Below are 15,473 nucleotides of genomic sequence, written 5' to 3'. Positions count from 1 at the left end.
TCCTCCTTGGTATTTTAGAAGTTTTTCATTTTAACCATCTGTTGCAGTCTGACAGATGGGTTGATATATGACAGAATAATGGGTCTTCAATTCTAGAAAGGCATAAGGAATGCTTGAAAAAAAAATAGCAGCTCTTTTCATGAACCTTACTGCTAATGCCGCTTGCTCATTTGCAAAAAAAAAATAGGTGGGAGAGAAGTGTGAAATATAATCATAATCATTCCCCTAAACAGAAAATTTTTCATAGCTGCCAAAGGTCACATGAAGTAAACTGTGCATCTTCTAAAAATCATGCCAGAATTTTCAAATCCAGTCACTTAAAAGGGCACAGAGGAAAAAAGGTATACATAAATAAAAATAATAAAACCAAATTTAAAAAAAAAAAAAGCTTCTTCCATCCCTATCCCCAAGCTATTACTAAATTCTCTTTTTTATAGGCAGCCAGCGTTATGACTTTCTTATATCTTTGAAGTACTTTAGGAAACATGCAGATATTGAGACCTAAATGATTTTTCCTTTAAGTGTCTCCACTAAATATGAAGTCTCTTTTCTTTCTTTTTGTATTCAACGGAGACATATAAGAGAAGTTACTAACAATAGACACTTGGCTAGGCACTAGAGACACAGGTAGTTAAGACAGTCCTATGCCCATGAAACTTATAGTGTTTTCTGTAACGTAGCAATGGGATCCAGGTATTCATTGATCATATCAGTGGCTCATTTTCCCAGCCAACACTCCAAATGGCCTTTACATGTCTTTACACAAATATCCAAGTTCTTTTCCAATCATGTATTGCAGCCAGATGAAATACACACACACACACACACACACACACACACACGCACACGCACACGCACCACATATACACTTAGATGCCAAATAGTTTTGAAGCTCTACCCACAAAGAACCCAGGACTCCACACTTTAGACTGGGTTGGCAAAGTTCTGTCGATGTTTATTTAACCTCAAGCAGAGTGATTCTATTTACAGAAGAATGTCAGAATACAGATTGAAAAAAAAAAGTCAAGTCATTTCAGTTGAAGTCATGGTCAAATATCACTGACTATGACCAAATCAGGCTTTGTCACCTGAAGGTTATACCATCTTCATCATCATCATCATCACAACCATTAATACAATTAAAATATAATGTTTTTATTTAATTTTAACCCTCATAACAGCCCTGTAAGGAAGCATTCCTGTTCTGTGTTACAGATGTGAACACTGAATTTTAAAATCCATGATCAGGTTGACTTTATTGCATTATTTCAGACCACACACATATCAAGTCTTCCATGTCCTATTAGGGAGATACCAGTAGTGTGGAATAGTAAGTTAATAATAGGATTATGTTTTCAAAGGAGTATTTGACAGCCTGGATTTATCTCAGAAGTTCCTTCCCACTCTGATATTATGTAATTCTGGGGGAGGAGGATGTGCAGCTTTTTTCCTGGTTTCAGGGAAGCTGATGGCAAAAGAACATAGAGCAAAGTTCAGAGAGGAGCTCGCTTGGTTCAGAAGGTGGCTTGCCAGCATGTTCTTTCTTTTCTATTTATTTATTATTGCTTGGATTTTGTTGTTGCTGTTGTTTTGAGACAGCGGTCTGGCTCTGTCACCCAGGCGGGAGCGCAGTGGTGCGACCACAGCTCACGCAGCCCCGAACTTCTGGGCTACCGTGATTCTTCCCCCTCAGCCTCCCCAGTAGCTGAAACTGCGGGTTATGCCACTGTGCCTCGCCATTTTCCGAGTCAGAATTCCTCAGTGTTGCTTACTTGACAAAATTTCCCATAGAACGTATCCATTTTCAAACATAGGTTAGTGGTGGAGTAACTTTAAAATATTTAGACAAATTAAGACATTACTTTGGATTATATGCTATTTTAATTATCCATGCCTCTACTGCCTGCCATTGTATGGAGAAAAAAAAAAAGGGTAATTGTGAGATCTGTTTTAAACAACAACAAAAAAAATGTGTGTCTGTGTGCGTGTGTAATATCACATATATACATATATAACTTCCAAGATATGTGCATATATATTTATACACACACACATACACATATATCTTGGAATACCCCTTCACAGTTTGTTTATATATATATATATATATATATATGTGTGTGTGTGTGTGTGTGTATTTATATATATAAACTGTGAAGGGGTATTTTTGTTCACACAATGAGAAAACATTGTAGTCCAGAGTACATGTGAGAGATGAAGTTCACATCTGGCTGCTCCTGACTCCAGGCCTCCCACTGTGTCTCCTGAATGCTACCCTTCCTCCAGATGTTTCATCTATATGCTGTCTGACATCTGATGTTTTTCAGTTATGTTTATAATGCCCAGATGTTTTGTGTCAAGTAGACAAGGCTGGTTGTTAATTACCTAAATCTTAGCATTTTCCTCTAGTTGGTTCAACAGCAGCCCCAAAAATATTTCAGAAGTGCTAAAAAGTGCATAAAGATAAGAAAACTTGATATGGTATTTAATGAGCATTCCCAAATTTCCAGATTCATCTTTGACTAACTCTACAAATGTGATATCTTTTTCCCCTGCTTTTTTTTTAAGACAACCATACTGGTTTCAAGAGTTGCCTCACCTCTAGTCTACGATCCTGGACTTGTTACTTGTTTCTGTACTCATTGATAAATGTGTCAAAACCAATAAAGAGTTTTTTTTTTTCGGAAGGGTTCTATCTCCTGCATAAACTATCAATTCATTTAGTAGCACTTAACAACCTTGGTTGCTTCCCTAGGCTTTCAAAGTGCTAGGATGCTGGGGTCCAGAAAGGCAGGAACATTCATCTGCCAAGATTTTGATGTGTAAACACATCCACCCCAGACTTCTTTACCCCTTGAACTCACCTCGTTTATTGTTTGGCTTTCTAATAGGGGGGAGGTTGCGGGTGGACAAGTACAGAGAACTGATAGCCTTAGCAGCCATGTGGGCCACCAAAATTCCCAGGACACAGTCTTCTGCTCACATTGATGCCCAGCTCTCCTAGCAGCATAGCTCTAGAAAGGTCCTTCGTCCTGACTGGCCCAGCATCCACATGCTTCCTCCTCATGCATGGAACAAGCAGGCAGTAAGGAGGAGCTCAACACTCCCTCTAGAGGCCAATTCATGGACCTTCCACATAAGCTCCTTTGCGGTGTATTTATTATTCAACGTGAGCCGGCTCTGAGAGCCATCCAAAGGCCAGACCTTTAAGGGTCCCAGATATAACCAGATCTGTGTAGATTTTTTTTTATTTCGGCATATTATGGGGGTACAGATTTTAAAGTTTCAATAAATGCCCTTCCCCCCTCCCCCCACAAGTCTGAGTCTCCAGCGTGACCATCCCTCAGATGGTGCGCCTATCACTCGTTATGTATGTATGTACCCGCCCCCCCTACCCCCCTCCCCAATACTCTATTACTGTAGTACCTATGTGTCCACTTAGGTGCTACTCAGTTAATACCAGTTTGCTGGAGAATATATCTGGTGCTTGTTTTTCCATTCTTGGAATACTTCACTTAATAATATGGGTTCCAGCTCTAAAGATGTGCTATATCACCATTGTTTCTTAGAGCTGAATAGTACTCCATGGTATACATATACCACATTTTATTAATCCATTCTTGAATTGATGGGCACTTGGGCTGTTTCCACAGCCTTGCGATTATGAATTGTGCTGCTATGAACATTCGAGTGCAGGTGTCTTTTTTGTAGAGTGTCATTGGATCATTTGGGTAGATGCCCAGCAATGGGATTGCTGGATCAAATGGTAGATTCACTTGTATCGCTTTAAGGTATCTCCATATTGCTTTCCACAGAGGTTGAACTAGTTTGCAGTCCCACCAGCAGTGTAGGAGTGTTCTTTTGTATCTCTAAGCTGGTCCGTATTCCCCAGGCATTTTTTTTGATTTTCAAAACACCAAGTCCTCTCTGGAAAAGCTTTATCATCTTGCAACTACACATTCTTTTGTGATTATTTGAGTAATGTTTCTCTCCTCCACCAGAACGAATGAGTACTAGGAACATGTCTGTTTTTAACTACTGTATTCCCAAAACCTGGCACCTAGCAGGACCTCAAGAGAGATTTGATGAATAAATGAATGAACTCATCTAATTTATTAGACCATCAAAACCCACTGAATAATGTCCATTATTGTACCCTTTTCTATATTGTTGCATTTTTAGCTACTATAAAGAGTATAATTTTCCTATATTAAGAATAATTAAAAGAGTGAACTTTCAGGCACTAGGCTAAGCATTTTATTACATTGATTATTTTATTCTTGGCAAAAATCCTATGAAACTATATGTCATTATTGCCTCTTTTTACACATAGGGAAACTGAGGCTCCATAGAGTCCTGCGGCTGATTAGTAAGAGCTGAGATTTGCCCCCAAGGCTGCCTGGTTTTATAGACCGTAGGCTTAACCACTATGTGATACTTTCTATTCCAAAATCCTATATATAAGTCCTACCTCAGAAATCCTCAATGAAGATTAAATGTAATAATATATGTAAAAGGCTTAGCACAATGCCTGGCCCATAGTAGGTACTGAAGAAATAGAAGCTATTAGTTGTAATACTACTGCTAATGCTACTAATTTATTTGGAACACTTATTAATTTACTAATGTTACTATGAACTTTTTTTGAAAGGTTTGTGCTACTTATAATGAAAAGGTTAAGTGGGATCAATTGGAAATTAAATCAGGTTTTGAGGAGTGTTTTTAACATATTATTTACAATAGCAGTGCAGAAAGACTTTTCATCCACTCTGAGTTCACCAAACAGCCAAGAATACCTCCCTCTTGCACCAAGATTATAAAATCAATTGTCTATGACTGAAATAAGGGAGAGATGCAGAGGAACTTTTTTTAAAAAGTCTTCTTTTCACAAGAAAAGTTAAAAACAAGAAATAGGAGTTCTCTGTTCTGCAACTGAGCAACCGTAAATCAACTGGTAAAATTCTCTGGGAACAGTCTAGAAAAGAAAAAGAACAGTATGTCAATCACAATCAAATATAACTTAAGAGGAAAAGATATGAAATCCTACATTGATTCCCAGGCATCAACCAGATTCTTCATGCATAAAACAAGATGATTGATTATGACCCAGCCCTTGTAACAGAAGAACATCAGCATCCACTACATCTCCCTTTTTACAAAGTCCTTATTAATGGACAGTGCAGCAATAGTGCCTCTTACAGTTGTAACATAAAACTGCCCAGGCAGTGTGGGGATTAGAAGGATGGAGGGCAGAGAGCAGATTGATCTCCTTTGGCTGGCCTTGCCCTGCCTTTCTCCATTTTCAGAACAGTATAGTATATTATACAGTATATTATTTTCCCTATAGTGGGAAGATAATAAATATCGAACAGATGACTAGAGAAAGGGACAGATACAAGAATGGACAAACAAACACATCAATGGGACTTGGAGTTAAACAGGTTCGGTGTTTTGTACTCAGGCCCTCTATTTGTGTAACTGCTCTGAGCCTCCCCTTCCTCATTTGTAAAATAAAAAAAACTAACAGCCACTTCACAGTGCCGTGGTGAGGATGAAATGAGGTGACATTAGTAAAGCATCATCCTTGACACATAGTGGACCCCCATTAAAGCTGGTTTGGGATATAACGAGATTCGCTTTCCAGCGAGGGACACAACGGAGTTCAGCAGAGCCTGGTTGCCACCAAAGCTTAGCAACTTAGACGCTCTGAGACCTCCAGCAAATCACTCGATCTTTCTGGACCTTGACTTTCGCATCTGTAAAGTAGGGGCCAATAGTAGCCACCTCAAAGTGTTCTTGTGAGAATTAAATGAATAATCTATGGAATGCACAGTGTCTGATACATAGTAACTGCTCCACAAGTGACAGCCATAAGTATTAATATCATCACATGATTTTTGGTATGAGCCAATGAAATCATGGCTTCTAAAAGCAACAGAGTGGTTTTATAATAGATTATAATTTTATAATCTATTATAAAATCTATTATAATTTTATAATAGATTATAATTATATTATAATTTTATTATCTATTACAAAATTATAGATTATACTTAGTCTTATAAGAGATTAAGAACACAGATTATAGAGCCAAACTCTCAGCGTCCAGATCCTGTCTCTGCATTTTTTCAAGCTGGGTTTAAGTAATTTATCACATATGTAAAATGGGATAATAATAGTACCTACCCCCTCAGGGTTGTTGGGAGGTTAAATGAGCAAATATATGGAAAGCACAAACAAGTGTTCTCTGAGTGTTAGCAGCTCTCATCATCATCACCATTACCATGGCTACCACCATCACCATCATCACCACCAGCAATCATTACCATCATCTTCTTGAACAAAATCAACTCTTTAGAAATTGTTCTGGAACTACATGAAGGGAGAAAAAAAATTAACAAAAAAAAAAGAGAACAAAAAGAATAACATCAAAATTGCTTACCTCCCAAATTAAAAATATAACAATAATAATAATTAAAGGTTTGTTCCAGCTATAACAACACTGAGAAAATAGGCAGCCTGGTGTTTCTGTCCCTTACCATTTCTGTGGGCCTCTTGCCTCCAAGGAGCTCTAGCTGAGCTCAGAGAAAACCCTGCTTGGAGGAGGCACAGAGATCCCCACTAAGGAATAATTGGGAGCCTCCGGCTCTCTGGTGTTAGAAAGAAAAGCTATCGGTGGGGTGTGAAGCAGAGGCGATTGGGATGGGCTTTTCCAGGTAAGTGCTGTGTGAGTGAAGCAGCTGAGACCGTGGCTTATTAGCTATGAGATACTTATCAAAAAAAAAAAACAAACAGAGTGGGAGGGAAGTCCTCTCCCAAAATGTAAGGACAGTGGCTCACATCCAAAGCTCCACAGAGCTGGCTGTTTGGTCTGATTAGAAACTCTCTGGCTTCCTGTTTCTCCTCTCTGATAAAGATTAACAAACTCGATGGCTTGACAGCTCTGGCCCCAGTGGAATTGCCTTTGCGCATTTGAAACGCCAGGCCTGATCTCCAAGTCCTGGCCTTCCGTGGGGACCGGCGCTCAGCCAGCAGGCTTAAGCCACTTCGCCAGGGGATTTGTCATTAAAGATTATAAAGTCCGAGGGATTCTCGGGATTTGTCCAAGCACGCTCAATGTCAGGAAGAGGAGGGACGTGTCTCCTGGGACCAAAAACTCCAAACCTGGTCTAAACTCACTTTATTTACCCACAGAAACTGGGTTTGTTTCCTGACTCATAAAATAGGAATAATATTAATAACTACATCATGGAGCTGTTATCAAAGTAAAAGAAAATGGTGCAAAGCACTCAGCACACACATGTATGTGCTTGATAGTGCTGGGACCTCTGAGGCTTCCATGTCTATCCTTCCTCCTTCTACCCTTCTTCTCCCTCTCTCCTCTCAGACAGTGCCTCCACCTCCTCTTCCTCCTCTACTTCCTCCCCCTCCCTTCTTCATCCCCTGTTCCCTCCCCGGCTCCTCTTCCCACTCTCTTCCTCCTTTCACCCCCCTTCTCCTTCCCTTACTCCTCCCCTCCACTTTGTCTTCCCCGTCCTCCTTCTCTTCCTTATTCTCCACTTTCCTCTCCCCTTTCCTCCTCTTCTCGCTTCTTGCTCCTGCTCCTCCCCTCTGTCATCCTCCTCACTGGGCTGCCGACCCCGAGGTCCCAGGCCTCCCGTGGGTCACACTGATCTGCCTTTAGATCTGCACCAGGCCACTACGGCAATAAACCGGGTGACCACATCAACCCACCGATGGGACCCTACGGGCCAAGAGGGATGCGTGAGGCATGCTGGCCTTGCCAAAGCGAAGCGGTGGATGGCTACCGGGACCATCTCAGACCAAAGTGCCAAAAGAAAGTGTGACATCAATGACCCGAAATGGGAGAAGGGACATCACTCACTTGACAGAGGATATAAATGTGCTTCCATTTCTTAACTGTGAATTAGAATGATGCTGCCCAATAAGATAGTTCAAGCAACATGTGGCTATTGAGCATTGAAATGTGGCTAATAGGAATTAAGATGATACTGTAGATATAAAACACACATCAGGTTTCAGACTTAGTGCCAAAAAAGTAAAACATCTTATTAATTTTAGATTGATTATATAATATGATAATATTTTTGCTATATTGGGGTCTATTATATTGATATACATATTAATATATGAAACCAGTTTCTTGTTGCTTTTTTAAAAAAGTGTGTTTCTCATAAAACATAAAATTAAATATGTTGCTCACATCCATGGCTTGCATGAGATTCCTATTAGACGGCACTGGGTTAGGGTCTCATTCAGTCCTTTCCAAACTTCACTCTCATTCCCTCCTGGGCCTCAAATTATTCACTCTTTTTCTTTAAATTGAATCATTTCCTTAAACTTAAATAAATGTATTTTTGAATAAAACCTTGTACCATTACTGGTTATAGAAATCCAGTATTATTCGACATAAAAGGTAAATATATAAATGAATCAATGGAAAATCAACAGTGCTGTAGGCCAGCCACATTGCCTCAAGGCTCTGAGCCTGGGGCCGGTTTTCTTTGATTTAAAAAAAGGAAGAGATCAGCACTTGTTAAATAGGTGTTGGAGACAAATTAGCACCCAACTCAGACTTTCTCCTTTGCTATTCAGATTGAAAGAAAACTGTAAAGGAAAATCTTCCTATGTAGCTCAGTGTTACTTACTGCTGTCTGTGTTCCCAGCATAGTAGGAAGCCTACTTCCCAAGTTTCAGGAACCCTGGGCATAATGAAAAACTAGTCACTACACAGGGAGCCCAAATGTCCTGAATTCAATTCTCAGTTACTTGTAACAGCTGGGACACGTCACGTCCCTTCCCCATGTGTAGCTGCCTCATCTATGAAATGGATATCATTATATTCACCCTCAGGCAGCTGTTGTGAAGATCAAACCGTCTTCTGCCATAGCACGTTGAAAACCGTAGGCACTCTCTGCAAGTCAGATGTCATTATTGTTAGTGCTCCAAGTGAAATAATGAAACAACCGCATGAGTGGACAGGACAGTCGTTCCACCCAGCCAGTGCTAGCTCTCTTCTCCTCCAAGCCACGTCCAAAGTGCTGCCCTCAATGGAGCTGCAGCTCACAGCTTGTTTCCGGATTCACAGCGTCATTCCGGGGGTTCCTGGAAGCTGAAATTAACAAAGTGAATCCACTTACACTGAGAATGAGGGTGGTGCTTTAGACAATCCAGTTTCTGGGACAGCCTCTCCGTGTAAGTGTCAGGAACAGAAAATATAACAAAGCCACCAAGCAGGGAAATCAGGGAATAAATTGGATTGAAATACTGGCGATATTTGCTAATAGATATCAATGGAATACTTGGTTATATTTACCGATATCCAATGGAGCTGCAGTGTGCCACTACCAAAAACAGATGGAGATAGGTTTACCTGGTTCTGAAATATTGTTTTCTATCACCAAAAACGACTCCCTCTTGTATGCCCCGGAGTAATTCAGGACCAGTAGCTTTATTATATTAAATGCCATTCAATAAACAGTGAGTTTGCGAACAGCAGCTTATGAGAAGTGAGGTCAAAAAAACACTCCCAACAAACTAGACAGAAGCAAACCACTCAGCCAACATTAGGCCAGGCTGCTTCCTCTGTTAAAGAAGCCGTCTCTTGGCTCACTGAACCGATGCTTAAAACCCATGGCAGGAACGCATCCAGACACATGCCAAAGTTCTCTAGGTGCAGGATGAGACCAAGAGCTCAGAGAACATTTACAAACCATTCAATGAGCCATGGGCAAATAGATTACTTAACCCTCTTGGCTCTAGTTTCTTCCGTAATATGGAGCTAATAATGCCTTCTCCAACCACTTCTTGGGATTTTACAGAGGACCACATTGAACACAAGCATGAGAGCTTTCTGGAAGCACTGAGGCACCTTTGGAATGTCAGCCTCTCCACTTTTTGAGAATAAGTAGCACAAGCAAAGCCAGCAGAAGGTGTCTTCAAAGGGTTAATACATGCACCATGATAACCTAGCAGTAAATGTTACAGATTTGTCTTCCATATCCGCACTATCTCTGTTAGGCAGACATCAGGTGCTATTTGTAAACAACCATATTGTCTGTACCATCAGAAGGAAGTCACTTCCCAAGCGTAAGCCATTTAACTCTCTATTAACATGGCATCAAATAAGATGAATGAGAAAGCTATTCTATATTCAATTTAACTTCAAGTCTTCTGATTAGGCCGGCTAGTATGGTCCCTCAATACCTGCCACATTACTCCAAAATTACTATTTGAATGAATGAGTGAGTGAAGATTGAATGAACATGAACAAAAAGTTGTGATTTCACACAGTTAATGACTTACTTATTCATAACCACTTCTCCAATATCTCATTTGAACCCAAACATGTGAGTTTCTTCCTACCAAATGTTCTTACTAATTTTGAGGCAGCTGTAGAGAGTGTATTTGTTTGCTTGTTTGTTTATACCTCTACCTTACTCCAGAAAGGATTTAAGATGGCTTGCAAGGATACTTAAAACTTCTCAAGATGGAATTAATTGAAAATGAGAAGGAAAAGGAAGAATGGGTATATAAAACAAAATAAGGAACAGAGTTATAATACCCATGCCATGAAACTCCTATGAATGGGTCACACATTGGCCCTAAATATTCTAGAACCAACATGGCAAAGGTAAATAGGTGAGTTACATAATTCACAACAGCCACCGGACGGAATGAGACCAATATTTCAGAAGATTCAGCCACTCTTAGTAGTGGGACACTCCAGAACTCTCTCCACAAAGGCCACACAGAACAAACGTCAGGCACGCCAGCATCTTCAGAATGTAAAAGTTCCCTCCATGTAGACCATGAGATCTTCATGAAAAATAATTCAGTCACACCAGGAGGGCAAGGTGACCAGAGCAAGGCAGGTGTGCCCTGCCCCTGGGGAGGACAGAAACACATGCCAAGTTTTCTACTTGAGGGGGTTATTGTTTAGAATAAAAAACAGCCTATTTCTGCTGCAAGATCGTATTTACTCATTTCCTTTCCAGGTCAGTATTTTTATTATTTTGGGTAGGCAGCATGCAACATTTTTCCAGTAGTCAAACATAAATACAATCAATCTGAAAAATCATTCTACTATGTTCTAACATGGTCTGTTTAAGTCTTGGACAGTGACTCCCACCTGCCACCGCCTCTGAGTCACGAGGGGGGACGTGAGAAGTGGCCCCCCATCATCAGAGGTTTGGGGATGTTCTCCTAAATAGCCACCCTTACATCATAGGCATTTTGTTTGACATGAATAAAGAAGTTTCTCTTCCCTGCACTCACAGCGGGTGGTTTTCAGAGTCAGACAGACCTGGGTTTGAATTCTGACGCTGCCACTTTCTCTGTGTTACCTTGTATGTAATTCTGGGCCTCAGTTTCCTCATCTTTAAAATGGGCATTAAAAATGTTGTCTAACATGATTATTGTCAGGATGATTTCATATAAAGCCCCTCACTCATAGTGGCACTCAAAACATTATGGCTTTTATTGTTTCCCACTTAACACAACTCCAGGTATACAACAGATAATAACACATAGATTTGCTAAGCGAACAAATGAACAGATGAAGAACATTGCCATCCAGGAGTCTTTAACAACTGCCAAATCTGTCTAAATGTTCGTAATCATGGTGGCAGGGTGGTTAAGAGCTTGGACTCAGTGGTCAGGTTTCCTGGGTTTGAGTCCTGAAGCCAACACCGATTGTCTGCGGAGTCTCAGCCAAGTTGTTCACCCATTCCCTGTGTTCGTTTGCTGTCAGCAAATAGGATGGTGTAGCATTTCCTACATGGATGCTGTAGGAACAGCTAGAGGAACAATTAGTCCTTAGCTAATAATATATGTCATTCCTTGGACATAGTAAGTGTTCAATAAATATTGCTATTATGATTTATTTTATTGAAATATAGATATGATATCACAAAGCTTCTTTTGTTTGTTTTTTCAAAATGTCTTCCCTGCTTCTGATTCTATGGGATCTTAGAAATTTTTCCAAGAGGCAAACAAAATAGTTATATAAACTAATCGATGTCCTTCTAGAACTCACGTTTTCTCTCACCGTTTTATCTTTCTGTTTGTTTCTGTAGGACTTCATCGTCACTGTGGTCTTTTCGTTCTTGTGGTTGGTCGGTTCGTCAGCTTGGGCAAAAGGGCTGTCTGACGTCAAAGTTGCAACAGACCCCAAAGAAGTCTTGTTACTGATGTCAGCTTGTAAACAACCATCCAACAAGTGCATGGCTGTCCATAGCCCTGTTATGTCCAGCTTAAACACTTCTGTGGTGAGTACATTTCCATCTACGCTTTGCCTCCCACGTCTGTTTGCCGGCCCAATGAATAAGAAAAACATCTCAGAAGTCATCTGGAAAATTTCTGCCTCCAAAACTAGGCCAAACAAAAAAGGTGATTTCTCACTTCAGGTGCAAGATGATCATTTGGCCTTCAAGTTTTTTATTGTCAGAATCCATCATCTTTAATGCCGCCAATTACAGAGTTCTTAATAAGAGCCCAGCAGGTATTCGCAGCTGTTGCTTAGATGACAGTCCAGTGGAAACTCTAAGCCAGAAGCAAATATAAAATCTAAACTTTAAGGCTGAAGCCTGCCAGAAGTTAAAAGGAATAATTAATGGCATACAAATTCCTGGGAAGGAAACATTGTTCAAGCCACATGAAGTTAGAATACACCCAGTTGATTAGAGAAAAATACGCAGACCTAGTGGGATACAAAAAGAAATTCATGGTGTAAAAAAGTACTTATAATAGATATGGTAATTTTTAAATTTCCTCCATGCTCCCAGTTTAGTTTCTGGATAACCTCAGAAAAGCTACAGTGTATTAATTGAACAAAGTCAAATATTATCATCAAGTGTATGGCTTTTAGGGGAGGAGAAAAATCTGACAGTTAGCAAGGACGCTAAATTGGATTCTTAATTTATAAGTGTAAGAACTTGTGTTATTCCAAAGAGCATAGCTGTGTCTGAGAAAGACATAAGCTATAATGGCAGCAAAAAGCAGCAGTTATCAAAGAATAGAAAGCTCAGCACTGTTTGCTGAAAGAACAACATTCTTTAGCAAACCCTAAAAATAACCCCTTCTTTCAAGATTAACCTGTATTTCTACAGCTTTCTGAAATTCAATCTGGGGAGACACTTAAGAAGGGAAAAAGGATTGCTTCTCTGATTTGACTGTGAATCCTGCATTGGTGAGATAGTAACCATGGAAATAAGCTACGTATTAGGGTCTCACAATCATTTTTATCTATCACTGGCCACACCTATAGATGGCTACATTTTCATATCTAGTTACACTTCTGTAGTTTGTTTACAGGCAGTGTTTAATGAAAGTTATTGTAACACTGATCTCAATAATCCAAGAGGACAAAGCTAAAATTGCTTGATGTGTTTGTTAGTTTAATAATTAATCTCCCAATATATTGTGACATCCTGCACGGTCTTTTTAACTCTACTCCTGATATCTCTAATAATTTTTAGACTAGAAGATGGCCTATGAATCATGAAAGATAATAAAAAACAGTGTGCTGTGTTTCCTAAAACCAAGAAGAAAAATGAATTGAAACCAAATAATGTGATGTGAGTGCACGGACAGGTCCAGTGGTGTTATAGTGATGTGTCCATATCAGTTAAGAGTCTTCTAGTTCCTAGTGACAGAAAACACCATTCAGACTGGCTAAAGCAAACTAAGCCTTGTATCCCTGAAGTCTGTTCTTTGCACCTTATTTCTGGTACCAATGTCTGTCTGCATTAGAATATTTGGGTTGCAAGTAACAGAAACTAACTCTGACTTCATCAGGGGAAAAAAAAAGTCCGTGGAAGGATATCCAATAGCTCACAAACTTGATAAGACCTAAAGAAACAGCCTCTAGAAAGAGCATAATCTAGAGCAGAACCGATGTTCTAGATGATCGATACCAAAAAATAGCATCCGCAAATGCCATCAGTGGGAAGTTTTTCCTAACCTTGCATTACTCTGTCCAAGATGCAAAGTTCCAGGAGAGAGCTCAAGCCCTTTGACTGCAACTTGGCTCTGCAAAGCAAATCAGCTTTCTTTCTATTACCAAAAGCAGAGGAAAAGATATTCGTCAGCCAAAACACATTTTATTACATATTTGATTGGATTCAAATCATTTGGCTAGCTTAGGCCAAAACTGAAAATAACTGAAAAGACACTAAAAATGTGTCTTCCCAAGGCGGAGCCCAGGGCTAAGAACTGGAAGACTGTCAGGAAACCGGACAGTTCTCATCCTCATTTTTCATCTCTGCTTCTTTCTGCATCTCTCTGTGTCTTTCTGCATGTCTGTTATATTATTCTTTATTTTCAGATGGAATTTCATCTCTTTTGTCCGCACAAATAACAGTTTCTAAGTTTATATTTCTTTTTAAAGAAACAGCTTAGACTGAACTAAAATCACTCAGGTCCAATTCCAAATTTCTAGTAGAGAGAATCTCGTTAGCCCACCGTAGGCCAGATGTTCACCTGAGTCTCATCAGTCAGCGATGGAGGTTTGGAGAATCACGTAGCACAAACTTAACTCATAGAACCCCACCCTACTGGGCAAATGTAGGTTTTGGAAAAGAAGCCAGACATATCACAATAGAGGACCTCTACAAGTAAGTGGGTCAGGAAATAATAATCATATTTTCTACCTTGGTAACAAATTGACTTTCTTCAAAGCACATTGGCATCTATAATTTCACAATAACACTAAAAGGCAGGTGAGATCTCCAGATACTACAAATATAGGGAGCTCAGGTTCAGGACTTGCATGAAGTTTCCCAAGTAGTTACTGCAATGCCAGAACTAGAACCAAACTCTGCTGCCACTCAGAACGGTTAAGGGCACAATTCTGAAGTTGCTAGGGTTCAAATCTTAGCTACACTCTTCAATAATTGACTGCCCTCAGATAAATTAACTAATATCGCTACACCTTAGTTTCATCGGGTGTAAAATGGGGATAATTGTACAACAGACCTCAAGACTATTGAACGAATTTTGAGGTAATCCATGAAAAACACTTAGCAGTGGACCCAGTTTATGACAAATGCTCAATAACTGTCAACTGGAAGCAGTTACTAAATGCATGCACGCCGTGGTAGAACCTAAAGAGGGGGGGAGGAATAATATTATTAAGTCTCTCGATTTCTTCCAAAGGTTCACTGAGCATAATTATTTTATTCATAATCTCTACTTCTGCCTCTCCAGCTTCATTCTAGACACCCTTGATACATCTGTTCGGATAATCTAGATTCCATCTCCCCATTCTTTTTCATGCTATGTACAGCGTCTTTGAATCTCTCTGTCTCTTGTCTCCACATCAGAGCTTGAATCAAAGTCCCTGCCCTAATTTCAGTTGCAACAAAATGCCACAACACAGATCCAAGGGCCCAAGAGCCCCTAAAATGTGCCAACCAAGAGATCTGGGACCCCTCTGTGACAATGGAGTAAGA

At 39.9% G+C, this 15,473-nt stretch overlaps 1 protein-coding gene and 1 long non-coding RNA gene across 3 annotated transcripts in view; one reads left to right on the top strand and one right to left on the bottom strand.

Moving 5' to 3' along the window:
* Nucleotides 1-15,473, top strand: part of SYNPR (synaptoporin) — a 260,262-nt gene that overhangs the window by 231,674 nt on the left and 13,115 nt on the right. For both annotated transcript variants that reach the window (XM_012769924.3, XM_012769925.3), the window contains one exon: nt 12,099-12,290. In XM_012769924.3, the coding sequence (XP_012625378.1) occupies nt 12,099-12,290 (192 nt within the window). The remainder of the gene's footprint in view (nt 1-12,098; nt 12,291-15,473) is intronic.
* Nucleotides 4,664-6,791, bottom strand: LOC142865600 (uncharacterized). Its single transcript, XR_012915801.1, has 3 exons — nt 6,540-6,791; nt 6,187-6,372; nt 4,664-4,975 (listed from the first exon to the last, which is right to left on the bottom strand). It is a non-coding gene; the product is annotated as an uncharacterized LOC142865600 (long non-coding RNA).

The sequence above is a fragment of the Microcebus murinus genome, chromosome 30 (assembly GCF_040939455.1).
Source record: "Microcebus murinus isolate Inina chromosome 30, M.murinus_Inina_mat1.0, whole genome shotgun sequence".
Taxonomy (NCBI): domain Eukaryota; kingdom Metazoa; phylum Chordata; class Mammalia; order Primates; family Cheirogaleidae; genus Microcebus; species Microcebus murinus.
Note: the sequence above shows the minus strand (reverse complement) of the source record. Positions and strands in the feature narration are given on the sequence as shown.